Below are 27,450 nucleotides of genomic sequence, written 5' to 3' on the forward strand. Positions count from 1 at the left end.
TTGTTACCATTATTGGCTCATTTCAGCAAAATGGGAATAACAAATTGAAGCGTCTCCTGTTTGCTGCCTGAGGAGGCTCAGGTCTGGGCCAAGGTCACCATGTGTTAGATTCAGTCATGTCAATGAGAACCATATTTATTTGAGCACCAAAGAGAAGGGTCCTGGATGCACATAGATATGACTGGAGGTTTTCCTGTTCCTTTCTCTAGTGCTTATTACAAAGAAACCTTGTTGAATGACATCCGAAAAGCCAGAGAGAAATACCAGGGCGATGAGCTGGCAAAGGAGCTGGCTCGGATCAAACTCCGCATGGATAATATTGAGGTTCTGACATCAGACATCATCATTAATTTACTCCTGTCCTACCGAGATATCCAGGTATGAAATGCGCCTAGCTGAGGCTAGCATATACAAATTATTTTCTTGGCATGAGGAACTCCTCATGTGAGTGTATTCTCATTAGGTATATGGTGTATTCTCACTAGGATATTCTTTTACTAGGTGTATGGTGAAGTAGCTATTTTATATAAATGGGTCTGTGACCAGGTCAGAGGTCATCCAGCTTTTTTTTATCAGGGTGAAAGTTTTAGGGAAGTTTTTTTTTAATATTGGGGCTAGTGTGACCATACCAATAAGAGATCACATATACAGCACTGTTTAGTATAAGGAATTAATAATTTAACAGTTTATATACACTTCATGCTAAGCATAGTTCCAAGCCTTTTGCTAATCCTAAATTCATTCACTCCTTTTAACAAACCTATGGTGTAGGTTTATTTTATTTATGCCCATTTTAAAAATGAGAAAAATGACACTCATACATTGCTGGTGGGACTGCAAATTAGTGCAGCCACTCTGGAAAGCAGTGTGGAGATTCCTTAGAAAACTTGGAATGGACCTACCATTTGACCCAGCTATCCCATTCCTCGGCCTATACCCAAAGGACTTAAAATCAGCACACTACAGAGATACAGCTACATCAATGTTCATAGCGGCTCAATTCACAATAGCCAGACTATGGAACCAACCTAGATGCCCTTCAATTGATGAATGGTTAAAGAAACTGTGGTATATATATATACAATGGAATATTACTCAGCTATAAAGAATAATAAAATTATGGAATTTGCAGGCAAATGGATGAAATTGGAGAATATCATGTTAGTGAGATAAGCCAATCTCAAAAATCCAAAAGAGGAATGAATGATCTCACTGATAAGCGGATGATGACTCTTGATGGGGGGTGGGAGTGGGACAAGAATGGAGGAAGGAGGGACTGTATAGAGGGAAAAGAGAGGTGGGAGGGGTGGGGGGGGAAGGGAAAAAATAATGGAATGAATCAAACATCATTACTCTATGTAAATTTATGAATATGCAAATGGTATGCTGTTACTCCATGTACAAACAGAAACAATATGTATCCTATTTGTTTACAATAAAAATAAATTTAAAAAATAAATAAATTAGCTTTATTTAAAAAAAAAATGAGAAAAATGAGGCACAGAGAAATTAAGTAACTTGCCCAAAGTCCCATAGCAGTTAGTGAAACCAGGATTTAGACTGAGACTGACTGACTCCATTGTCCTTGTTCTTATCTTCTCTGCTCTGCTATGTCCTTTAGGCCTTTGTTACTTCTTTTAATTTACCAGCACTCATCAGTTACAAAGTAGGAGTAGCAGAGGCATGTCCAGGACCCAGAGAATATGGATATTTAGTCTGAAACAGGCATCAGAAGCTACTGGAGAGTTCTTGAGACAGAGCTTGTGGGATGTGGTACCATGGAGGAAATTGAGCATTTCCTCTTCTGAGTTTAATGCGTTTGAGACATTCCTAAGGGAGTCTGCCTCCTTTCCCTCTGGAGGCACACAGGGTAATGTGCAATACTTGTAGAATCTTACAAAGTCACATTGGAGGTTGTTAGCCACTCTTCTTTAAATCTCAGTAATGGAGGCATCCATTTATGCCTTGGACCAAGAATAATCAACTGCTAAGGAACTCATGCCCCTAGTGATGAACAGATGCAACTGATTTTAGTAACAGGTGCCATTAGGGATTGTGATAATAATTAAAGTATGCACCATTGGACAAGGATTGACTTTCCTTGAAGACTTTCTTCCCTTGAGTTCCTGGCTTCTGGTTTCCTTTTGCCCTTGCCTTCATGCATCATCCCTTCATTCCCCCCCCCCCCCCTTTTTTTGGTATCCCTTTTTTTTTTTTTTTTTTTTTTTTTTTTTTTTTTTTTTTTTTTGCAGTGCTGGGGATTGAACCCAGGGCCTCGTGCCTGCAAGGCAAGCACTCTACCAACTGAGCTATATCCCCAGCCCTCCCTTCATTTCTTAACCTTTCATTGATGAACCTCTTAGGCTCAAATGTGAGCCAGGAGGTTCCTGGAATCCACTGTCTTTTCTTTCCTGGGCCAGTAGCATCAAATGCAGAGCCATAAGACAGGCTTATAATTTCATTAAGAAGCCCTCCTCTGCCAACCATGTCTGGCAGCAAGTTGGCTGATACCAATGATTGTAAACCTGGCTGAAAGGTTAACAGGAAGCACTGCTAAGAGGGGACCTAACTGAGACACAAATGGTAGCAATTTTTCCCTAGGTAATTATGCAGCATTTAGAACAGTGGTTCTCAATCGGGAAGCATCTGATAGCATCTAAGGACATTTTAGTTGTCAAAACTCTGTGTGGGTGTGGGTGTGTGTGGGGGTGTGTTTCACTGGCTTCTAATGAGTAGAGACCAGGGATGCTGCTGCCTATCCTGTAGTACACAGTACAGCATCCCACAACAAAGAATATTCTGGGTCAAAAATGTCAATAGCGCTAAGGTTGAAGAATCCTGGTTTAGATTAATTTGATTGATTCTGGTAAAACAAGAAGGACTAAAATGTTTTCTCCCTTTACATGGGAAGTCAACTTTAAGTTTTCTTATGTGTAGGTCTGGATCACTTTAACATAGCTCTGCTGATGGTTTTAACCCTCTTTGACTCAAAACACAAAATAATAGCCATTTCCTGGTTGCTAGGGCTCACTTGCTTTTTTTTTCCTGCCTTTGGATTTAACAGTTTTCCCTCAATCCCTCTGTCCCCTTTGGTAACAGGAATTCCTTCTCTGTCTTTTCTCTCATTCATCTTATTTTCTGATTTTTTTTTTGTTCTAGTGAAGGCTATAAGTAACTTCACTAAATACTCTATGCAAGGAAAGACTTGTCTTTTTTAAAATATTTTTTGGTTGTCAATGGATATTTTTATTTTATTTATTTACATGTGGTGTTGAGGGCCGGACCCAGGACCTCACACATGCCAGCAAGCACTCTTCCACTGAGCCACACCCCAGCCCCAAAGGCTTGTCTAAATTTAGAGACTGTCTCATGTTTTTAACTATTTAGAAAAATCTGCAAAGGGCTGTGTTTCTTCTCTTTCTCACCTTGAGATCTCTTGCCAACAGGACTATGACGCGATGGTCAAGCTGGTAGAAACTCTGGAGATGCTGCCTACATGTGATTTGGCTGATCAGCATAATATTAAATTCCACTATGCATTTGCAATGAATCGGTAAGAATGATAATGTATTTGTAGGTCCCTCCCCGTATGAGGGATTAAACCCAGGACACTTAACCACTGAGCCACATCCCAGTCCTCCTTTGTCTTTTATTTAGAGACAGGGTCTTGCTGAGTTGCTTAGGGCCTCACTAAGTTGCTGAGGCTGGCTTTGAACTTGTAATCCTCCTGCCTCAGCCTCCTGAGCCACTGGGATTATGGGAGTGTGCCACCACGCCTGGCTCTGTAAAGTTTTGAAACATGCTACGTGTTGAAACTTCCTTCTTTTGTTCAACATTCATTAATCATGTGCAGGGCGCCTTCAGGGAACATCTATTGAAACCAGAATGCAAATGCAGGTGATAAAGCTGAGAACATGGATGGAGGACCATGTCTTAAAAGAACATTGCATACATGAATAAGGAGTTAATGGTATTTCATGGGTTGTGGATGGCTGGTTTAAGCAACAGGATCGATGTTGTGTGTAGGGAATGAGGGTGCTGTCTTTATGTACCAGTACAATCTGAAATTGGGATTTCAAAGGGCTGGGCTAAGTGGAGTGTGAAACTTGGAAATTTCATGCCTAGAGATCATAAGCCTCAGAAACTTCATTGGTAAGGGTATTAGCTAAGATAATATAACAAAAAGGTCACAAATGGAGTAATTTAAATAAGACTGAAATTTCCTTTCACATGGCAGGCTAGAGGTGAGTGGACCAACCTAGCACACAGCACTGCTTCAGGAGTTGTTTAATCCAACTATTTTATAGCTCTTTCATCTGTTACAGTATTGGTCCTATCTGCATAGTTGAAGCTAGTTTACTGCCACCCTGTGTTCTAGACTACGCAATGAAGTCTGGGGTGGGAGAGGAAACCCAGGGCAAGTGATTTCCTTTAAAGCAAGTAGAATTTACACAGGCCACTTCTATCACGTTCCATTGGTAAGAACTCAGTCACATGACTCCATTTAGTTACAGGGAAAGCTGGGAAATGTAGTCTGTAGCTAGGTAACCATACACCCAGCCAAACTTGGCTACTATGGATCTGCAAGATAACTAGGAGTTTGCCACATTCAACCTCATAAAACTCCAAATGCCTAAATTTCTTAGTTCCACCATCTCTCTTCTTCTGATTGATAGTCTGTAGGAAGAGGAACTACATTAGGTGAATATCATTAGAACCATTCCCAGATATACTCCCTAATGGGCCTGAGCTCATACAGCAGAGTACTCTGGGAGGTTATTCAAACTTATCTGGAGAGCCAGAGAGTTCTGGAACCTACTTATCAACCTTCCATAACCAATATCTTCAACAGAAAGTGAATGAGATGAGGGTTGAGCGTAAGCTGAGTTAGAGGACTTTTGTGTTGGATTTCCCAGTTTCAGAACTCTTCTTTGCTTCAGCAGCTGGATTGGGGTATAGGTTGTTGACCTGACACTGGCAGCATCTGCAAGACAGCAGCAAAATAAGAGCCTGTGTCTTTGGGAACCTTGTAACACATGCAAGGTCACATTTCTCTCTGTTAAATCAAGGCAAAATTTGTGGTCAGTGAAACTTGTAGATCTTAAGCCCATAATTTGATGAGTCTGACAAATGAATACACACATAAAAACAACATCCCAATCAAAATAGAAAATATTTTCATCATTCCAGAAGTTCCTTATGCCCTTTGCCAGCAGCCCTCACGCCTTCATAGTGCAACCACTGTTGCACCCTCTATCTCCATAGGTTAGTTTTGCTTGTCCTTGAACTGTTATCACTTGTGAAGTTCATGGGAGAAAGCTTAGCACACTGTAAGTGGTATAAAAATTGTCTTATTAAATAAAAACTGAGAGTCATACGAGTCATTCATTGGCATGTATTTTCCCCAGGCAGAGTAGAGGTAACTGTTGTCAAACAGATAATGAAAACAATTGATTTACCATTCTCTCAAGGGAATAAAAGAGTAAAACAGGTATATCAGTCAGCTTTCTGTCACTGTGACAAAATACCTGAGAAAAACAACTTAAAATAGGGAAGATTTATTTTGCCTGTTTCAGAAGCTTCAGTCCACTTGCCTCCATCTCAAGTGGGCTTGTAGTGAGTCAGAACATCATGGTGAGGAGCACATGTAGAACAAAACTGCTCACTTCATGGTATCCAGGAAGCAGAGAGCTAAGAGACAAAATATCCCCTTCAAGGACATCCTCCCAGTGACCTGTTTCCTCCAACTAGGCTCTACCTTCTACAGGTTGCACCACCTCCTAATAGCACCACAGATTGGCAACCAAGTTTTTAGCACATGGCCTTTGGGGGTTCACATGAAAACCATAACAACAGGACTTGAAATGGGAAATGGGTATTTGAGAGAATTGGGTGTGGCAGGAGGAGGTGATCCTGAGATGAATACCATTTCCAATTTAGAAGATGAATAGCCAGTATTGCATGCCAAAGAGCCATCTTTCTCTTTGCCTTCTAGCCTGATTTCCTCCTGTTAGACAGAAGATCCATGTTGTAAGCCAGGCAGGATCCTCAATGCTGAGAACCTTACCCCCTGGCCAAACTAGGGATTTTCTATAGAATTGCAGTATTTGCTTCATTTATACAGGCAATCCAGTTCTGATTTTCACATTTTTTTTTTCCTTCAGATTCAACTTGGACATCTGTCAGCATAGTTTCAGTAGGATTTAGCATTGTGTACAGTTTAGGGGAAGCTTATGGTGTTTTCTGTAGGGGGAAAATAGTGATGGGCAAAAAATGAGTCTTCCTGCATTACTATTGACCTTTAACTCTTAGGAAGTAGAGCAAATCATGACCATAAATTAGTTACTAAAAGTTGGCAGGAATGAATGACGTTTGACCCTCAGATGGCAAGGTTTCCCTGTCAGTGGAAAAGCTGGTTGGAGCCAGCCAGCTTTTTATGGTATCTTCCACCTCACTGCATTCAGAAGCCCATTCAAAGCTACTTCAAGTTTCCACTGAACAGTTAAACTACTACCTCTCAATGGCATGGAATCCTTTGTGAGCAGTTGTTGTTTGCTGTTTCTTTTACAGATAGGACTTTATTACTCAGTAATGCATGCAGAATATCCTGACCAGAAATCCAGTTAGTGGGCATAATGGCCCACAAAAGAATAGCAGGATCAGTCTTAGGTTTAAAACAAAATGCAATTTACCTGTTGCAAAATAGAAGGCATATATTCATATTCTCCTTCTTGCATCTTTTGATCAAGACCACCAATTCCAGCAAAAGTTACCTTTGAATTGCTTAGCACCTGGAGGGGAAACTGAATGTGTAATACATTTATTTATTGAAATAAGTAAGTTAAAGGGAGTGATAGAGGAAGAAAGATGCTCTTTGGGCCCTAAAAATATATACAGGGGAGAATAGATGAAAGTGACTGAATCCACCCCACATCAGAGGGGCTCCATGCTTGTTCCAGAACCTATAATTGGCACATGTGTCTCATCTGAGCTTGCTAACCAAGTCATTGCTTGGGTGAAGGGACACTTTCCCTAAGAGGCAGTGGTGTAGGCTCATCACCTCTGCAATAACCATCAGCCTCCTTTTGTCTCTTATGTTCACTGTTCAATATCACCATCTTCATTTCTAGGTCTGTATAAAATTCTTTATTCTATATTTATCCAAAGTAGAAAAATGACATTTGCCCAATGTTATATAGTGCATCGTCTTTGGGCACTTAAGAGCATATTACAAAAGGAGATGTATTTGTTGTTGCTTTCTCAGTGGTGAAGATAACCACAAAATCATGTAGTCCATGATTTAGAGAGGATGGAGAAAGAAATAAAGGTAGAGTCCCCAAATGTAACAGCTGGTCAGTAAGAGATCTGGGACCAGAACTAATTTTGACACAGCATGCTACAGATACTTTCTACTTTCTGTCTATCAATTTGACCACTTCAGATGCCTCAGATAAGTAGAATAATTCGATATTTGTTTTTTGTGCCTGCCTTATTTGACTTAGCATAATGCCCTTAAGGTTCATCAAAGTTGGAGCATATAGTAGAATTTTCTTTGTTTTTAAAGCTGAATATATTCTGTTGCATGGATAGGCCATGTCTTATCTGTCCTTTATCCCCCAATGGATGTTTAGGTTGCTTTTATCTCCACATTATAGTGAATAATGGTGCTATGAACGTGAGTGTGCAAGTATCTCTTTGAGATCCTGCTTTCAATTCCTTCAGATATGTGCCCAAAAATGGGATTGCTGAATCATATAATAGTGCTATTTTAAATGTTTTACAGAAAATCCATACTGTTTCCCACAGTGACCAGATGGTGTATAATATCTCCAGATAACATCTCATACTCATGTTAGTATTAAAAAAACAGAAAATAAATACTTCACAGTATTTTTATAGAAACATCCTAATGAGTATGAAATGATATCTTATTGTAGTTGTAATTTACATTTCTTTGATGATCAGTGATGTTGAGCATCTTTTCGAATTCTTCTTGGTCATTTGAATATCATCTTTGGAGAAATGTCTGTTCAAGTCCTTTTCTGTTTTAAAATCAAATTATTTGGTTTTATCATTTTTGAGTTGTAGGAATTCTATGTTCTAGATACTCTGATCAGTTACATGAGTTGCAAAATTTTTCTCCCATTGCATAGGATGTCTTTTCACTTTGTTGGTTGTATCCTCTGATGCACAAAGAGTTTTTTTTTTTTTTTTAAGATTGATACAGTCCCATTTGTCTATTTTTACTTTTGTTTCCTGTGCTTTTGGTGTCATATCCATTACTTAATTGCCATAGTATATACTTTTGGTAGCAAAAAGCCAGTTACATTATTTTTTTCTGAGAAAGGAGCCTTCTTATTATCTTCTGAGTTGTAGCTCTGCCAATAATACATGTTTTCTTTTCGAAAAGTATTTATCCCATCTCTCTGGCCTCCTTGAGCCTGACAACATCCTTTTATGTCTCCTTCCTGCTTTGGTTCCCTCCTTTTTGTCCTTCTTTATTTATAGACTTACTTGTGTGTCATCAGAAGGGCCATGTGTAAAGGAGGAGAGAGCTCATGTGGGGTGACTGAAGTTAATGAGTGATTTAAAAAATATAATCATACATGTACATTATTACACACACACTTTTATAGATAAACCAACTATTCTCTTCAAATTACTGCAGTGTACTCTACATGCACTTTGACAGTGCTGCTGTTATTCAGAATAGTATGATGTCAGTTGGGAGAGGGGATTTTTTTCATTTGAAATGACCTTAAGAAACAACTTAAGGGTTTGGGGTTGTAGCTCAGTGGTAGAGCGCTTGCCTAGCACGTGTGAGGTACTGGGTTCAATCCTCAGCACTGCATGTAAATAAATAAATAAAATAAAGGTCCATCAACAACTAAAAATATTTTTTAAAAAGAGAGAACTTACAAGGCACGTGGAAAATTAATATCATTCCAGTAGGTTTTGCAGGCAGGCAGATCTGGATTTGAATTCCAGTACCTGTACTTAAGTGTTACGACCATGACCAAGCCATTTAACCACCCAAAGCATTACCTTCCTCATGTATCAAACAGGATAACAACATCTACTATGCTGTAAGTACAGGTTGAGTATCATTTATCCAAAATGCTTAGGACCAGGAGTGTTTCCAATTTCAGATTTTTTTCAGATTTTGGAATATTTGCGTAGGCTTTACCAGTCGAGTATCCCTAATGTGAAAATCTGAAATCTGAAATGCCCCAATAGGATCTTCAAAATGTTTCAGATTTTGGAGCATTTCAAGTTTTGGATTTTGGTTATCCAGAAAACATTTAACTTTGCAATGATTTGAGAAATATTTCAAAATCACTGTGCTGTTGACAACCCACAAAACCAGGGACTGAACTGCTGTGAAATAAATGAAGATAATGGGAATTAATGAGGGGTTCTAAATATTAAGTAAGAATATAAAATTAAAATTTTTAACATAGTTCCTGGCACATTGAAGATGCTGTGTCAATGTTAATTGCCCTTCTATTTCCCAAAAGAGAACCTAACCTCCAGTGTTAGGTCATCTTTAATGATGGTCTGAACCTAAGACAACATAGTGGCCAACTTTTCTGTCAGTCTAAGAAAATACAACACTGAAAGAGTTAGACTAATATACTTAAAGACAATTAATAAAGGACTTTCTCCCCCACCTGACATCAGATTTTCTATCAATGAGATTTAAGAACATAGTTTTTCTTATGTTTGTATGTTTTTCTCATGTTCTTTTTTTAAAAAAATATACTCTGGTAGCTTATGATATTTTCTCCAGAGCATTAAGGGCAGCTACAGGAGACTCTGTTTTAACATGTATTTCATCTTTACAACTGGATATCCAGAAATTTACAATTATAGAAGCCTTACCAATTGCTCACTTGATTAATGTTTTAAGGCTCATGATAGCAAGTTTTGTAGTTTCCAGCTTCAGATATCATTTGAGAATCAGGAATTTGTTGGTAATTAATTTTGACATGCAGAATAAACTATTAATTATTAACAATTCCTGAGGAAAAACCTGAGCAGTGTAGTTGCTATCAAGCCTTCCACTTGGCACTCTGAATAAATAGCATATGAACCTTCCATGCTAGTTGCATTCATAAGTCTCCAGTTGCCATATAGAATCTGGAAGACCAAACTGTAAGTCCAAGGGATACTAGGGAAAGCTACCTTCTCATCATCTGCCCAAGGACTCCAAACAAGTGGAAAAGGACATGGTTCCATTTAGGAAACATTTATTGAGAATTGCTTGTAGATTCAGCCTCCTGTGCCTTTGAATGTATATCGAGAGACTTCACATGCATTCATTCCTATCACTGTTGCCCTTGAGATAGAGATGTTGATCAGGAGGAAACAAGGAGATGGCCTTTCTGATTTCCCGGGACAAATCTCTGTAAACTGGAGGACCACCAAATCAATACTGTAACCCCCTTCTAAATTTAAGGATGGAAATTTACATTTTATTTAAGATGAAATATCAGTAAGGGAGTCTAACATAATGCTTTACTTGTGATTCAGAAAAATCATGTTTTAGTATGAATGAATACTTTGCAGTGCATCATATCTCTTATTTAAGGAGACTTTAATATCTGTGTTGAAGGACTTATGAAGAAAGGCATTTTTGTGATAGGGAATGTGTTGGTTTGGGGGTTAAGTGGCCTGTGTTCTATCTCCACTTTTTTTGCTGCCTAGGAGGGTATCTGTGGGCAAGTCACTTGACTTCCCTAGGAATTGGGAGTGTTTGAGATCAGAAATGAAAAGGAGGAAGGGTGGGTTGTAGGTTGGGTATCATCAGTTCAAGGTTTTTGTTTTTATTTTGCTTTTTGTTTTGGGTTATACTCAAAGTGCCAGATTGCAAGATCACCTGGTACCATCCCAGGTGTTTTAATGATTGATGTTTGATGAGATAGGAAGGTAAGGTAGGCTTACCTGGATGAAGGTTTGGTTTAAAATAGAATAGATAGCTGAGGAGGGAGGTTAGTCTCAGTGGTTGAGAACCTTGACTGGTAAGCTAAGGAATTTGGATTTTGTTCTGTAGACACTAGAGTTACTGAAGGTTATGTAAGCAGACCAATTTGAGCCAGGTGCCTAACTCTACAATTGCTGCATTGCCTTGGCCTTATGCAGGTCACTTCATTTTTATGGACCCGATAGTCCCCTTTTTTAAAAAAAAAAGAATTGGACCAGATGATCTTCAATATTGCTTTCCTTTCAAAAGTTCTTTAAGTCTGTAACATAAAGCAGTATTTTATTAGTTAAATGATCATAGACATATTTCTTGAGCCCCTGTCTTTATAGTGTATCCTTTATCCTGCCAGTAATCTCAGTCCTATTTGGTGGATATAAGTTCAGTTATATCATCATATCAGGGACAGTAAAATCTCTGCCATATGCTTTGAGTTATTAGCACATTATTTTAAATTGTTTCACTTGAAAAATACAGAACTTATCAGAAGAACACAGATTAACCAGAAGGCATATTTATGTTTTTTTTTATGGTGCTGGGGATCAGACCCAAGGCCTTACATATGCTAGGCAAGTACTCTACCACTGAGTTACATCCCAAATCCCTAAAGCCCATACTTATTATTTGTTTTGGTACTACATGCCACATTTTCCTCAAATTATTTGTCTGTCACTTTACCTAGTCTCTTGTCTGCTTTTGTTGTTGTTCCTGTTGTTAGGGAATTAATTTCAAAGCAATTCAAGATTGTTATTTTATCATGAATTTTTCTTAATAAGAACTTTCTATGTACTTCTAGAGTCATAATCTAAGTTCTTCCCAGAGTTAGCATCTGAAGTAAGAATTTGGGGTCAAATAATGTATTTTGGAGGTGATTGATCCTAGGACGCTTCAGAAGGAGAAGTGGGAAAAAAAAGCACTAGAGGATATGATAGGGAGCAGATTACCTCTGTGGGAAACTAAGGTACTATTCTATCAGGGAACTTGGGAGACTCTATAGAGCATGCTTCAGTTGTCTCACCTGGGGAGGAGAAGCTGGGGACTTACCTGCTAACTCCCTTCTACCACTGGTTGCAGGTGACTCTGGAGGTTGGAGAATGGCAGGAGCCATAAGACCCATAAAGTCTGTGTGCCCAGAAAAGTACCAGTGGGATGTTCATGCCCTCAGTGTCTGCTACCTTTGCTTTTAACATTGGAGTTGGTGTTTGTATATCTTTAATTCCTTCTTTATCTCATCAGTTGTTCTTCCTGAAATGCTAATTTCTGATGAACTTCTAAGTCTTTCTACTTTCTATTTGGTACAGAACCATGGGGGAGAATTTCATTTTAGTTCTCGTAGTGGTTTGTTCTGCTCTGTAGAAGACACCAGGAAACATCTGCAATTTATGCTTTCATGAGCTCTGTTTTTGAGAGGTATTGATGCCATAGTTGCTTGGCTACTCTATCAAAGATTTTTATTTGCTGAGATATATTTCTCTATTCAGAAGTGTGTTAAGCCAGGTGCTGTAGCATGCACCTATAGTCCCAGCTACCTGAGAGGCTGAAGTGGGAAGATCACTTTGAGTCCAAGAGTCTGAGACCGACCTGGGCACAATAGCAAGACTATCTCCAAAAGGAAAAAAAAGTGATTTTCTTTCTTTTTTTTTTTTTTTTAATCTTTAGTCATTTATTAGAAAAGCTCACTATTCCCTATAAGAAGAAATATATTTCTTATATATTAATATTTTGTTTTAATCTTCATATTGTAATGCTTATTCTCAATATACAAAACAATGACCTAATACTGTGAACAAATTTACCGAAATAATAACGATCATAATAAAAGTATCATATATATTTCAACAACAGTACTCACTTTTCCAGAATTACTAAAGTAATCAGGTACCTTTTGTGGCAAGATTTCTAGATGTTGAATTTTTAGTGAGATTTTTATGTTTTAATTTTTTTTTCTTTCTTTTTCAGTTTGCTTTTCTTGTTGATGTAATTTCTTTTCTTTCTGAATTCTTTTTCGTTCTTCAGCTTTTCTTTGACATTCTTTCCAGGCTTCCAATTCTTTAGTTGCTTTTCTTCGTTCATTTTCTTTCATATCTTCTATTTTCTTCCTCTCTTCTTCTTCAATCTTCATCATAACATTTAGTGTATATTTTTGATCTTCTCGCTTTGCTGTAGCCTTTGCTTCTGTAGCCTCTTTTGCTTTCTCCTGTGCTTGTAAAATAGAATTTTCTCTTATTCTCTGCATCATCTCTTTGTCAACACCTGACACAGAGAGGGTCTCCCACATGACCGCTTCTTTTTTATACAAAGTGAAATCAATAGTGTCATTCCCAATCTTTGCTTTGCTGCTCACATCGTCTATGGGAGCATAGAGAAATGCCTCAAATAAAAATGGAGGAAAGTTCACCTGCAGCGGCATCCTGGGAGTGACAAGAGCGGAAGGGTTGGCGGGTTGCTGCCGGTGACTCCTCGGTTGCTAGGGAAACTCGATTTTATTTCTTTAAGTATATGATTGACCAGAAAAATTTTAGGAGCACATCTCTGAATTACGTACACATTGGGCTTCTCAGAGCAGCTTGAGAGAATCATTATATAGAGAAAATCCCCACATTATCCCTCCTTTAAGAACAGATGGAAAATCTTGCCTCTCTCATTGATCCAAAGAAAACATCAATGCTAATCACCAGAGGACCTCTATTAGGTGAGAAAATACCTATGATTAATTACGTGTTACCCATTCTTTTAGCAGTGAATTAGAGTAGGTCCCATAGAGAGATCTCAGATGACACACTATTATTTAACATCATTGCCATTTTTGTAGTTTTGAAAATAGCTGCCCTGCAAATCAGATGAAAGGAAGTTGTGACCAGCAACCAGCCCCTCAGGGAATTATTAACTGCATGCAGGAATACATAGAAAAGGACTTGGGTAACATGGAGAAACCAACTCTCCATGTTATGGTTATGTTGTGCATTTGGGAGTGAGGGAGGAGGCCCAATGGGTGAAGAGCTAGCTGCTTCTTAGGTGTTTAGGGGAAGGTGTGTTGGAAGGAGGTAGGCTCTAAAAAGTCACTTGGAATGAAACAGGAAACTTAAAGAAGTGCTTCTATGTTCTTCTGGGTAGGAGATCCTTGATTAGGCAGATCCTTTAAGAAACTTTGCAGAAGAGGAAGAGAAATGACTCAGTATGACCTGGCCCTACTCTACTCCAGGTTTGCCATTTTCTAGCTACCCTCACCTGCTTTTAGTCTGAAGAGTGGTAAGCTATTCACATCTGTAGATGTTTGCATATGCTGTTTGTCCTCTGTCAGGAATGCTCTTTCCTTCATTGCTTAACCTGACTGATTGTGATGATCATTCAGGGTCTAGTTTAAGTGTCCTTTTCTGAGAGAGGTAGCCATTGCAAAGAATACTGAACCTGAAAATGATATTCCTGTCATTAATCATTCTCCTAGCATTTATGTTTTTGTGTTTACTTGTTTGATATCTATCATCCCTCCCACTAGACTGTAAGTCTGAAGAGGTAGGGGGCGTGGTACATGATAGGCCAGATGGAATAAAACGTGAAACTTGAAGATTCTAGGTTCCTCCTGGTTCTTGGTTAGGCAGAGCCAGTGTGCCCAGTACCACTGTGCCACCCATATTGTAGGTACTCATTAAATATTTGTTGACAGGTAGATAAATGAATGACTAAATGGTAAACTGTGGTACAGAGTTGGAAGAGACCCATATAATGAGTGTCTGGGTGCTACAGTTAATTTCAGAGTTTGGCAGTAAAAGGCAAATCTATTTATTTGCATGTGAGTCTACATGAAAAAATCTCAGTCATACATATGCAGTGTATACAGAAAAATATAAAAATATTATTGATGATGATACCACCATCCCAAAATAACCATTGAGGTAGAACATGTCTCAGAGTAGGGGAATTCAGAAAAGTGGGGGCCTGCACAGGCTAGGTCAAGGTCAGTGGTGACGGAAGTCTCCTTAGTGTGGGCCCTCAGGTGTCTGCCAAAAGGGGAGTTTGATGCAGACTCGTAGGGGAGTGACTCTTCCCTATGGAAGATAATGTTTTCTTAGTGTTTTGGGCTTGTATATTTGAAACTGCTATAACAAGCGGCCCCATAATTTCAGTGGCTTAACATAATGGAAGTTTTTTATACTCCTGTAACATCCCAATGTGGGTATGTCCTACATAGTCAGTCTCTTTTTCAAGTGATTGCCTGAAGGCTCAGTCTCTCCATCTTGGTGCTCTGCCTTATACCCTTAGATTTCCTTTCAGCCTGGTAAGAAAAGGGAGAACATGATGAACTGCAAGATGTTTTACATATGTGCTTTGTAACAGTTTTATTGAGATATAATGTACATATCATACAATTCATTCATTTAAAGTATTCAGGTCATACATATTCACAGTTACACAATCATCACTAAAATCAACTTTAAAATATTTTATCACCCCCCAAAAATAAATCCCCATACCTATGTATCATTCATCCCCCCCACTGGTTTTCTTCAATCCCTCACCCTTTCCCTAAGCAAACGCTAATCTGTTTTGGCAACTTGTTAATAGTTACTTACTTCCTATTCCCTCACCTCACTCTCTAGCCCTAGGAAACCACTAGTCTTTTTTCTATCTCTATGGCTTTGCCTATTCTTGGCATTTCTTATAAATGGAATCACCTTTTGTGTGTGTGTGTGTGTGTGTGTGTGTGTGTGTGTGTGTGTGGCTTCTTTGACATAGTATGTTTTCAACATTCATCCATGTTGTAGTGTGTCCACACTTCACTTCTTTTAATTGTAGCATAACATTCTATTGTATGAATGGACCACATTTTCATTTATCAGTTCATCAGTTGGTGGACATTTGGGTTGTTTCTACTTCTAAAACATCCTGGGGAGGTTTATATGAGCCTGGTGAGGAAGTGATGTTCATTACTTCTTCACACACTTCCACTGGTTCAAATTCAGTCTCATGGCCTCATCTAACTGCATTGGAGGTTGAGAAGTGAGGTCTGGCTGAGTTACCAGGAAAGAAAGGAAATGGGGTTTAGTGAATCTGCTATAACCCTCAGATAAGGAGTGGAGTAGAACTGGATCCATTGGTGTGGAGATCCCTGGTAGCATGTCACAGAGCAGGATCAAGAGTTGGAAAAAGGAATACTCTTAAACTCCTGCTGCCTTTGTGTAAGTGGGAAGACCAGCCCATGAGATGCCCAACTCCATTTCAAGGTCTGCCAGCTACTACAGAACCAGCTTTCGTAGATGGTGCTTTGTGATCCCAGGAGACTGGGGAAAGTTGGATTGATAGGAGCAGGATGATTTTGTAGTGCTTCTGCCCTAGGACCTATTGTAGAGTAGGAAAACAATTTCAGTTGTTATTTCTTTGACTGTGGCCATTGTTCATATAAAAACACAGATCACCTCACTTCTGTAAATATGAGGCATCTGGCCAGGAGAAACCATCTGCTTTCTTCTGGCAAGTGTGTTTCTATCAGGGTCCAGTAGGAAAAAGAATCTACATATTTAAAATTAAGGAAATTGAATGTAGAAAATTGGTTGCACAGGCCATGGAAGAACTGAGAAGCCAAATAGAAAACCAAGAGGCAATCCAGAAATTAGCAACAGTGGGAAACTGCTACCACCCCTTGTCTGGAGAGGTCCAAGAAAGAGGTGATGTTACCAGAATTCAGGTGCCAGAGTCACCTGGAACTATCATGAAGCCTGGTGGGAGCAGGGTCTACAGAAGTGATATGGCTGCTGCTGGAGCTGCCCATAAACCACAAAAAGAGAAAGAAAGTAGTCTGGACTTTTCCTCCTTCCCATCCTCTAGTTACTTGTCTGCCAGAGCCTCCCACCAGCTGCTGTCAGCTGGTCATTGGCAGTGTGAAGTGTCCCTCCCAGGCATAGTACAGCAGGGAGAACCAGGAATGTATCCTAGGACAAAATGACTGTAAACTGTCTAGTGGGACATTAGCTTTCAGAAACATTGCTTGGTCTGTGTATTTTTAAAGTCAGTTTTATTAAGGTAAGCTTTACATACAATAAAATGTAAAAGTATAAACACAGGGTTTGATGAGTGAGGCCAAATAAATACATTCATGCAACTATCACCACCATTGAGAGAGAACTAGTTTATCCCACAAAGTTACTTTCCCCACCAGCCAGCACCAATTTGAATAATATTGGTTGATCTGGATTCAAGTTCTCTGCTCTTTTCTTTTGTAGTGTCCAAACTGGTATTATACCCATTTAGTGATTCTTTTTATATTTTTCCATTCTTCTTATATTTTTCTGTTCTAGGTCTCGCATTTTATATTTTATATTTTTCCATTCTAGGTCTTGTATTTTAGAGTTTTCATTTCTCTCATGAGCTCCCTGCTGTCTTCCTCTCACACACATACTATATTTATAGAAACAATATAATAGTTACTTTCAGGTTCTTGTTTGCTTATTTCAATAAAGTCATCTCTAGGTATGTTCTTTTGATTATGTTTTATCTTGATATTGGGTGACACTTTCTTGCTTCTCTGTGCAACTCATAATTTTATGATTTATTGTACATTTTAACTAAAAGAACTGGAGACTGAAGTATGATTTTGTTTTGTTATTGTGAATATTGGAACCCTTTCATAGGCCTGGTGATTAGCATGCATGATTTTTTTAATGATTCTCTTAGAGAGTAGCTGGGTTGAGACTGGACTGCACTCTTAATTAGATTAAGCTCACCTGTGATTAGCTCAACCCCCAACCTTCTGTCCCTCTGCCACCTTTTTAGTCTCATCAATATTTGAGCTGTTGCTGATATCTTTGAATTCAGTTCTTGCAGGGCCTGCAGTCCAGGTGGTGTGACAGTGCATGTGATGACTTTCTGGTTTTGAGCATTTCCTTCACTGTGGTTTTCTTGGCAAAATTCAGGGGGTGAATATGGGGCAACAGCATTGTTAGGCCAAGTGATTTGTTTTTGCTTAGGGATGCTTCAGCTTGCATCCTGTCCTACCATCCCATGCTGTTGTCTAAAGATGGGCTAATTTTCTCCTTGTCCTTACAAACCATCTCTTTCTAAAAAAGATTCTCTCTTCTAGTCATAAGTACCAAGAATAGACAAACAAATATGGAAGCAACATTGCAGCACTGGAATTCAGTACATCAAGGCTTCCTTCTCCTCAGTATGATTGTTGTATTGTCTGGGTTTTTATTGTTATCACAGGAGTGAAAGCATTTCATATCTCCTGTATCCTAATTGGAAGGAATCTCTTATAAGGTTTTTGGCAGTGATCCAAGACAAAAGTTTGTTCTAGAAGGGAGACTGGTCTGATGAGACATCTTGCTTGTTAATGCTCAGGACTGTCTTGAAAGAAAGGTGTATTGAAAGTGTGGTTCTCATGCTATGAACTTCCTCTTATGGACACACAGTAAAGAAAAGGTGGACAGAAAGACAGATGGTAAGTGGCAAGTCAATGTTCTGGCAGACCTGCAGCTCACCCTAATTCTGTGAGGTGAGCAAAGTCAAGCTTACTTTTCAGATGAAGAGCTGAGGTACTGAAAGGGAACGGGACCTGCTCAAAATCCACATGGGTAGTAAATGGTGAAAAAATAACCAGGATCTAGCATTAGGTAATTCCCAGTTCAGTGTTCTGGTTTTATTCTGTGCATTTTGTTGCATAAATAATAGATGAATGTATTTACATAGTCTTATGAAAAGAAAAACCACTCAAAGCAGTTATTCCTCTTAACTCTAGTTTCTGATCCCACTCATATTCCAGAAGTAACCACTTTTGTCAGTTTGGTGTATGCCATTTCAGACAATTTGCTATGCACTTAATATGCAGTTAAACATGTCATACTGTAGGGGTTTTAAAACATAGGACCATACAGGAGGTATTCTGTTGTTATTCTTTTTCGCTTAGCAGTCAATACTTGGAGATCTTTCCACATCAGTACATTTAGTTATGCTCAGTTTGTCATTTGAGCATCTACTGTATGGCAGATCCAGTTCTATGCACTGGCACAGAGCAATAAATAGAGCAGACCAAAAAAAATCTCATCCTCTTGGAGCTTACATTCTGAAATGGGGAGAGATGATTTTTAAAAAGTAAAATTATTATAACAGGCTAGGGTTATAGGGAAGACTGGTGAGCAGGGGAGGTTGCAATTTTAAGTTGGGTGCTTAGGAAAGGACATGGAGAAAAAGTCAGAAAATAGCAAGGGAACACAACATGTAAATATGTGGGGGAAGAATAGTTCAAGTAGAGGAATGAGCATGTGGAAGAATAAGGAGGTTTATGCAGCTGGGGCAGAGTCGGTGATGGGAAAGTGGATGGTAAAAGATGAGGTTGGAGAAATAACTGGGAGCCAGATCTTGTAAAATCTTGTAAGCCATTGGGGGAAAAAATAGTGTTTGGTCTAAGACAGGAGCCACTAGAAAGTTTTGAGTAGAGAAGTGACCTGACCTGACTTAGAGTGGAGAGGATCACTCTGACTTCCGAGTTGAGGTTAGATTGTAGAGAGGTAAGGGTGGAAGCAGGAACCAATGGTGGCTTGGACCAGGGTGGTAATTGTGGGAATCATGAGGAGTGGACCAGTTTGGGAGATGGTTTGAAATAAAAGCCAACTGCATCTAATGATTGGATAAAGGGTGTTGGGAAAAATCAATCATGGCTCTAAATTTTTTGATCTGAATAAAAGGAAAAATGGACTGACTGCTAAATAAGATGGGGAAGGCCGTGAGAAGAGCAGGTTTGGTAGGATGATTAAGTGTTTGATTTTGTACATGTTAAGTTTAACACATACATATGCAGGGGAGATACTGAGAAGGCAGTCTGGAGTTTAGGGGAGAGGTGTGGGCTGGAGATAGAAAACTGGGAGTCATCAGAACACAGATGATTTAAAAAATCATGGCACTGGATTATAACACCAAAGGATTTGGTATAGTTACCAATAAAAGAAGGTCCAAGGAAATACTCCAATGTTAAAAGATTGGAGAGGTGAGCAGGAACCAAAAATTGAACTACAGGATTCAGCCCAATGTGGTGTCCTGCAAATCAAATGAAGAAGGTAGTCCAAAGAGAAAGGATTATACAGTTGTTAACTGCATGGGTTGATCAAACATATGTAGATCAAATGCAAACATATTTCAAATAGGACAAGGACTGAGAATTGACCAGTGAATTTAACAATGATGAAGACATACTGAATTAGTGCAACATAAGAGATTCAGATTTATTTGGTCCAGGATGTACCCTGGATCCCAGAGGTTTTAAAGCTCCCCAGCCAAAGTTCAGACCCACTGTCATTTCTTTCTATTCATTGTGAAATAACCTTATTGCCAGAAACAGATGTTGCTGACTGATTAAACACAGGAGTCTTTATCTATAGGTTTGTTCTTGGATACCTTGGGATCTGAAAATGATAAGCAGATCTGAAAGCTGATTATTAACCACTAAAGCGATTAGCTGTTTAGCACCTGTCTTAAAAGTGGCTTTTAAGCTGAAAATCTCTTTGCTTTTCATTTTTTTAGATGCTTGATTTTTGTTTTGTTTATACTCAAAAGATCTTTTGTTTTGAGAAATGAGTAATTTCAAGTTAATGAAAATGTTAAGGGAAATCTTGATATAACTTGTCAAAAAAATAAAAAAAAAAAACTCAACCTGAACTCACATGAGTAATTAAGCCTTTAAGTTATACATTTTTTTTTTGCAGAATCATGAGTATTTCAAACCCCCCCAAATTAGCTAATACCAAGTATAGAAATTTTTTAACTCTTTAGAATTTTCATCTTTTCCATATTCTTGACAGTATGTTATTTAAATTTAGTAAATTTGAATTGGGTTGGTATTGTTAGCGCTTCAAAAATTAATTATCATAGATGGGCTATGCAAAAAATGATCTAGTTTGCAGGCTTATTAAATTAGATTCTGTATGACAGAGGGAAGATCAAATATATAAAAACAGGACCAAGGTAGAATATGTAAAAAGTCAGAGACAAAATAAAGGCTTAATTAGTGCAGGCTTCCAGAAGTATTCCAAGTGTCTAGATTGGTCCTTCTAATCTAGATCAGATTAGATTGAGTCATGAGAGAATTAAGTCTTAATGATCTATCGCAACCATTGTATGAAATTAATGAATTTCTCTGTGCATCTTGAATGGGCTAGTCATGTACCATCCTTGGAGAATTGTGAAAATAGTCACTCAGATAATCAAATACTTTTCTTTCAGGTTTGATTCTATTGTGGAACCCTGGTTGAGAAAGACTATTTTAGGCACTAATCTGTCTTCGTGGATGATGCAGTAGGTTTTTAGGTTTTTGTTTTTGTTTTGATACCAGGAATTGAACCCCAAGGGCACTTAGCCCAACCCTTTTTAAAAATATATTTTTATTTAGAGACAGGGTCTCAATAAGTTGCTTAGGGCCTTGCTAAGTTGCTGAGGCTTGCTTTGAACTCCTGATCCTCCTGCCTCAACCTCCCAAGCTGCCGGAATTATAGGCATGTGTCACCACACCCAGCATGCAATAGTTTTTTGAGGTCCATGTCCTCAGGGAAAAAAAGCATAAAAGAGCCTATTGTAAAATGACTAAGAGATCAAAAAGGATAATTTATTTACTAGAATAGTCATTAACAAAATATACATAGGATCACCTTATATAAATCCCAGCAGTGGTTTTCTGAACAGTTTAATGTGTATCCTTCCAGACTTTTGTTTATATTCATAAATATATATGTAAATAGTATTTATTTCAAAGAATGGAATCATGCTTCTCATTTAGTTTAGCACTTTTTTCCCATGCAGTGTTATGGATGTTCTATATAATTACAAATGGATCTGACCCTTTATAAGAGTTGCATAGTATTCCATAGTTTGATTGTTATAAAATGTGTACAGCTACTTATTTTGTTAATGAACATTTACATCATCTCCATTTCATCACTTTTACAAGCAATGCCATAACAAACATATTCGTTCACAAAATTCTTGAAAAAATATTTTTATAGTACGAAGTCTGTAAGTGAAATTGTTGAGTCAGGATGGATGCCTTTTATGTTTTTTAGTTTTTATTATGTAAAATTTTGAATATATTCAAAAGTAGGGAATAGTATAATTGTTTTAGGCAAGATTCCCCATAGACACAGACTGATGGGATATATAGAGATATAAGAAGAGATTTATTTTGAAAATTGGCTCATGTGATTATAGAGACTGAGAAATCCCATGATATTTGGTCTGCAAGCTAGAGACCCAGGAAAGCCAGTAATGTAATTCAGTCTGAGTCCAAAGACCTGAGAACTAGTGGAGCTGATGGTGTAGGTCCCAGAATCTGAAAGTCTAAGAACCAGGAGCTTCAGTGTCCAAGGGCAGGACAAGATGCATGTCCTAACTCAAGGAGAGAGAGAAAATTTACCCTTCCTCAGCCTTTTTGTTCTGTTTGGGTGCTCATCAGGTTGAACAGTTTCTGCCCACATTGATGCGGGTGAGACTTCTTTACTTAGCCTACTGATTCAAATGTTAGTCTCTTCTAGAAAAACCATAACAGACATACCCAGAAAAAATGTTTTACTAGCTATCTGGGCATCCATTAGCCTAGTCAAGTTGACATGTACAATTAACCATGATTATAATGAATTCCCATGTACCCCTGACACACTTGTATAATTATCACATTTGCATGATCAGTTTTGGTTCCCCTTCACCCCCCACTTCTTCATACTCCAGCACTGGGTTTATTATGAATCAGAGGCATACCATTTTACCTATAGATGTTTCATCATATCTTTCTAAAAGTCAAGGACACTTTTATAAAACAATCATGATTAAGGTGTCATAACTAAAAATCATCAAAAATTCCTCAATGTCAGTGTTCATACTTTCCCAATTGTTTCATTTATTTTTTTACAGTGAGTTTATTTGAATGATAATGCACACAGTCTAAATGTTGCATCCAGTTGATATGACTTTTATGTCTTTTTATTTTATCACCTTCCCTTTCTCTTATTTTGTCTTAGAATTTATTTGTTGAAGATAAGATCAAGTAGGGACTAAGTATACTTACATGAGATTTACTGGTACACATCCTAAGCAGTTGATGCTTTTGAAGATGAAAACTGAAGTATTACTTAGAATCTTTTTCCTTTTGAAGTATCTCATCCTCACCTACAGTCTTCCAGCAGAATGAATGCATGTATACCCCTTGGTCTTTTTTTTTTTCTTTCAAAATGTTTATTTCAAAACAATTGGGTATACAACTGTATGCTGTGTGTCAAAGACAGGTGAGTTAAAAATTTGGGTACCCCTTGGTCTTGATTGAGATGTTTGTGTTCTTATATATCTTTCAGGAGAAATAGTGCAGGTGACCGTGAGAAGGCTCTTCAGGTCATGCTCCAGGTTCTGCAGAGCTGTGACCACCCAGCTCCTGACATGTTCTGCCTGTGTGGGAGGATCTACAAGGATATCTTCTTGGATTCAGACTGTGAAGACGATGCCAGCCGAGACAGTGCCATTGAGTGGTAAATAGCATATGCAACTCTGCAAAGAACCAAATCACATAAGCCAAACATCTAGGCCTTTTCCCTGTGTACATATGTGTGTCCATCCGCTGGCAGTGAAAAAACCTTGCTATAAATGTGGTCTTGGAATTTCCAGATTCCCTCTTCTGAGAGAAAACCATGAAAACAGAGTTTTCTGTTGATAACACACTTCCTATAAGTTCACTCATTTATGAGGCAGGAAGAAGGTTCAACATACTGCTTCCCAGGTACCCCTTCTAGAATCTTTTTTTAACCTTTATTTTATTTATTTGTTTTTATGTGGTGCTGAGGATTGAACCCAGTGCCACACTAGTGCTAGGCAGTGCTTTACCACTGAGCTATAACCCCAGCCCACCTTCCAGAATCTTGTCCACCCCATCAAGGCATTATCTTCCCAGTGAGCTGTTCAATATTTATTTATTCAACAAATATGCATCAAGGGCTTACATTGTGCCAGAAATTTTCTAGATGGTGGGGATGTGGAATGCAGACACAGCAGACATGAATCCCTGCCCTCACGCACCTTTCTGTTGAGGGAAGTCAGACAAGTAAACAAGGCAAAAGATACGGGATGATAGCTCATGGCAAGGGTTATGGGGGAAAGTTAAGCAGGGAAAAGAAAAGGAAGGTTGAGAGGGTAGTCTGTAATTTTAAATAGGGTGGATAGTGAAGGTAAGTAAAAACGGGAAGGTGGGAGGGAGTGGGCTTTGCAGATAACTGGAGAAGTATGTGAGGTGGAGGGAATAGCATGGGCAAAGACTCCAAGGAGGAAGCATGCTAGACACACTCATGGATGGTGAGGAGTAAGCAGAGGAACAGTAGCAGGAAATAGGAGGGAAGGAAATCCTTTTACTCAGAATAGGAAGGGACATAATTGGAGGGTTCTGGACGGAAGAGTGACAGGATTTTGACTCCATTTTTTTTTTTCCAGTACTGATTAAACCCAGAGACACTTTTCTACTGAGCTACATCCCCAGCTCTTTTTACTTTTTAATTTTGAGACAGGGTCTCACTAAGTTGCCCAGGCTGACCTGGAACTTGTGATTCTCCTACATTAGCCTCCTGAGTTGCTGGATTATAGGCATATGGGTTTCTTGGGCAGTTCCTCTACTGGCTTGGCATGGGCTCATCCTTAAAGTTGCAATCAGCTAGAGAGTCAGCCAGATCTAGAAGACCCAAGATTGCTCCACACACATTTGGAACCAGTGTTGATTATTGGTGGTATGCCTCAGTTCTCCACTATGTACATCTAATCCTGGTAGATCAGCTTTCTCACCTGGTAGGCTATGTTCTAAGAAAGTGAAGGTTGGGAGTTGCAAAGCTTCTTTGGGGCTTAAGTTCAGGAACTCCCATGAAGTCACTTCTGTCACATGCCACTAATCAAAGCAAATCACATGACCAACCCAAATGAAAAGAAAGCTCTGTTCTCTGCTGCTGCTCTCCATCCACACACACTTCTCAGGCAATTCCAGCCACTGCTATACCTTGGGACCCTTAGATGGAGATCCCAAGCCCAACCTCTCACCTAAGCTATGACCCTACATAGTCCACTCTTTGCCCACCTGTTCTACCTCAAAATGGTGCTTATATTTGAGTACACATGTTGAAAGCTAAAACCACCTTCTCTCCACAAGATAGGGCTTCCAAAGTCTTGCTTTCTGACTAGCATTCTTTACCAGTCTAGGCCTAAACTTTTGGTTAGTGTTTGATTCCTTTCACTCACCTGCATCCCCATATATTCACTTCCCATTTTGAGCCCTTCTATGAATCTCCCCTTACTCTACCAAATCTTTCCCATCACTATCACTCTTGGTCACTGCCATTTTTTACTTTATTATCAGAAATGTTCTAACAGTATTCCACATAGGCTCCCTGCTTGGTGTCTCTTCAGTCTATCCTTCATAGATTTACAGCTTGCTCTTCCTAAAGCTCAAAAACTTACCATGGATCCCCACTCCCTATTACATAAAAGTTCAGATGCTTAGATTGTCATTCTAGATGCTCTGAAAACTTTTTCCAACCCACTTCTGGCCCTGTTTCCCACTACCAGGTATATGTTCAACTGAGCTGAACTTCCTTAGGAGCTCCCTAGGCCCCGTCTCTCCTCTTGTCCTTTTCTGTGACAGGGGTTTCCTTTCCTAATCACTGCCATGACATTTCTAGCTGTCTTTGTGCTATATCTCCAGTCTCTACATGCGTGTGTTTTCAGCAAATTCCTCTAGATTTGGATTTGTGTGATTTTAGGATCCTTATCACATTCTTGTATTTCACTAGTTGGGTATGGATTTTATTTCCTCCATCATAGTGGAGGTTCTTGGAAGGCAGAGACCTTATTTTATTCTTATTTAATCCCCAGTTGTGCCTAATGCACTGTATGATACGGAGTCACTCAGCGCTTTGATGGGAAGCTAATGTTTGGTAGAGCTAAAACAGTAAGCTGGGTTCCCATTTTGGTGGCTGAGAATTCAACCCCTGATCAGGAAATCACTGCCTATACCTCCTTCAGAAAAGTCAGAGGAGTTTTTTCTCTACCTACTTCAGCAAGAAGTGGTGGTAGGTATAGGAACAAATGCAGCTTAGTCTGATCAGGGCATGTGTGCTCAGGATAAGACCCTGGAGGTCATCTAACCCAAGCCCTCAAGTGTGGATGGGAAGCATGTGGCCCAGGGAGTTGGGTGGCTGGTCCAAAGTCATGGGGCTGGCTCAAGATGACAGGACTGGTTAGTGGCAAATCAGGGACTTCAGTCCTGATGGAGTCCAAATAATCTCTGCCTCTGAGGAAGGCCTGTTTTAATTTGGGAGAAGGAAACCTCTCTGCTTTCTTCTTGATTAACTTTTTTTGAAATGCTTTTTTTTTTTTTTTTTGAAGCAGAGTCTCATTAAGTTGCTGAGGCTGGCCTTGAACTTGCAATCCTATCTTCTGAGTAGCTGGGTGCATAGGTGTGCACCACCACACCCATCTCAGTATAACTTTTAATTGTAAAAGAAAATTTTTAAAAAGTCAAACTTAGTAGGATGTAGAATTTTACATTCCCAAGATATGGGGACGAAAAAGGTTGGAATTTTGTTGACCGGGATAGAAAGGACTTTCTTGGTGTCCTCTGCTTGGTCTGAAGTTACTTGTATTATTCTCTAAAGTTCATAAAGCCATATTTTAACTGATATAAATGATAATTTCTCCCTTTAAGAAGTAATATTTTATTGAAGAATTCTCTTGTTGATTGATAAAATTACCCCTGGTTTAGAAGTCCTTAGTATTAACAGTGCCACTTAAAGATATTTTTGTGTTATTAAATCATTGATTGAATGATTTTTTTTCCTGATCATAGTAGTCATACTTGCTCATGGAAAAGAAAGAAACTCTTTATATGTAGAAAAGAGTAAGATTTGTGCTATTACAAATATATCTGCTATGAAAGTTTGTGCAAAAAGAAAAGAATGAAGAGAGTTAAAATGGAACTGTTAACTTTTTTGGATAAAAATAGTATTCCTAGTTTTGCATCTTGTTCCTTATTCTGATGTGATAGAGCCTTGCCGCTTCCATCCCTTTATGTTGGTGCTCTGATAACCATTTGGGATCCAGGATTCTGGCATCATGGCTTCATATGTGAAAAAATAATTCCATGTTGTGATTAAAATAAAACAAGCAAGTGGCCTACAGAGAAATAGCCTATGATTGATGCTATTTTGATGTCATAAAATATTAAATGTACAACTGAAATCAGACTTTAAAAAGAAGATTTGAACATCAAATTGTGCTCAACTTTTGGGGATAGGATTGTAATAGATTTTAAATTTCTTTTGTATACTTTAAAGTGACTTCCCTGTTTATTATGATCATTGTGGCTTTCATTACAAAAACATAAAGTCTTTTGAAGAAAATTTCAAACTCCCTAGTGTAAATTATTGCACTGCTATTACAACATTTTGAAATAGTCATTGGAGAGCTGCATG

General features: G+C 38.7%; 1 protein-coding gene across 3 annotated transcripts in view; it reads left to right on the forward strand.

Moving 5' to 3' along the window:
• The window catches only part of MAP3K15 (mitogen-activated protein kinase kinase kinase 15), a 121,379-nt gene that overhangs the window by 41,906 nt on the left and 52,023 nt on the right, over nt 1-27,450 (forward strand). For all 3 annotated transcript variants that reach the window (XM_079122814.1, XM_079122815.1, XM_079122816.1), the window contains exons 5-7: nt 210-378; nt 3,447-3,553; nt 23,305-23,475. In XM_079122814.1, the coding sequence (XP_078978940.1) occupies nt 210-378; nt 3,447-3,553; nt 23,305-23,475 (447 nt within the window). The remainder of the gene's footprint in view (nt 1-209; nt 379-3,446; nt 3,554-23,304; nt 23,476-27,450) is intronic.

Source organism: Sciurus vulgaris (genome assembly GCF_902686455.1).
Source record: "Sciurus vulgaris genome assembly, chromosome: X".
Lineage (NCBI taxonomy): Eukaryota > Metazoa > Chordata > Mammalia > Rodentia > Sciuridae > Sciurus > Sciurus vulgaris.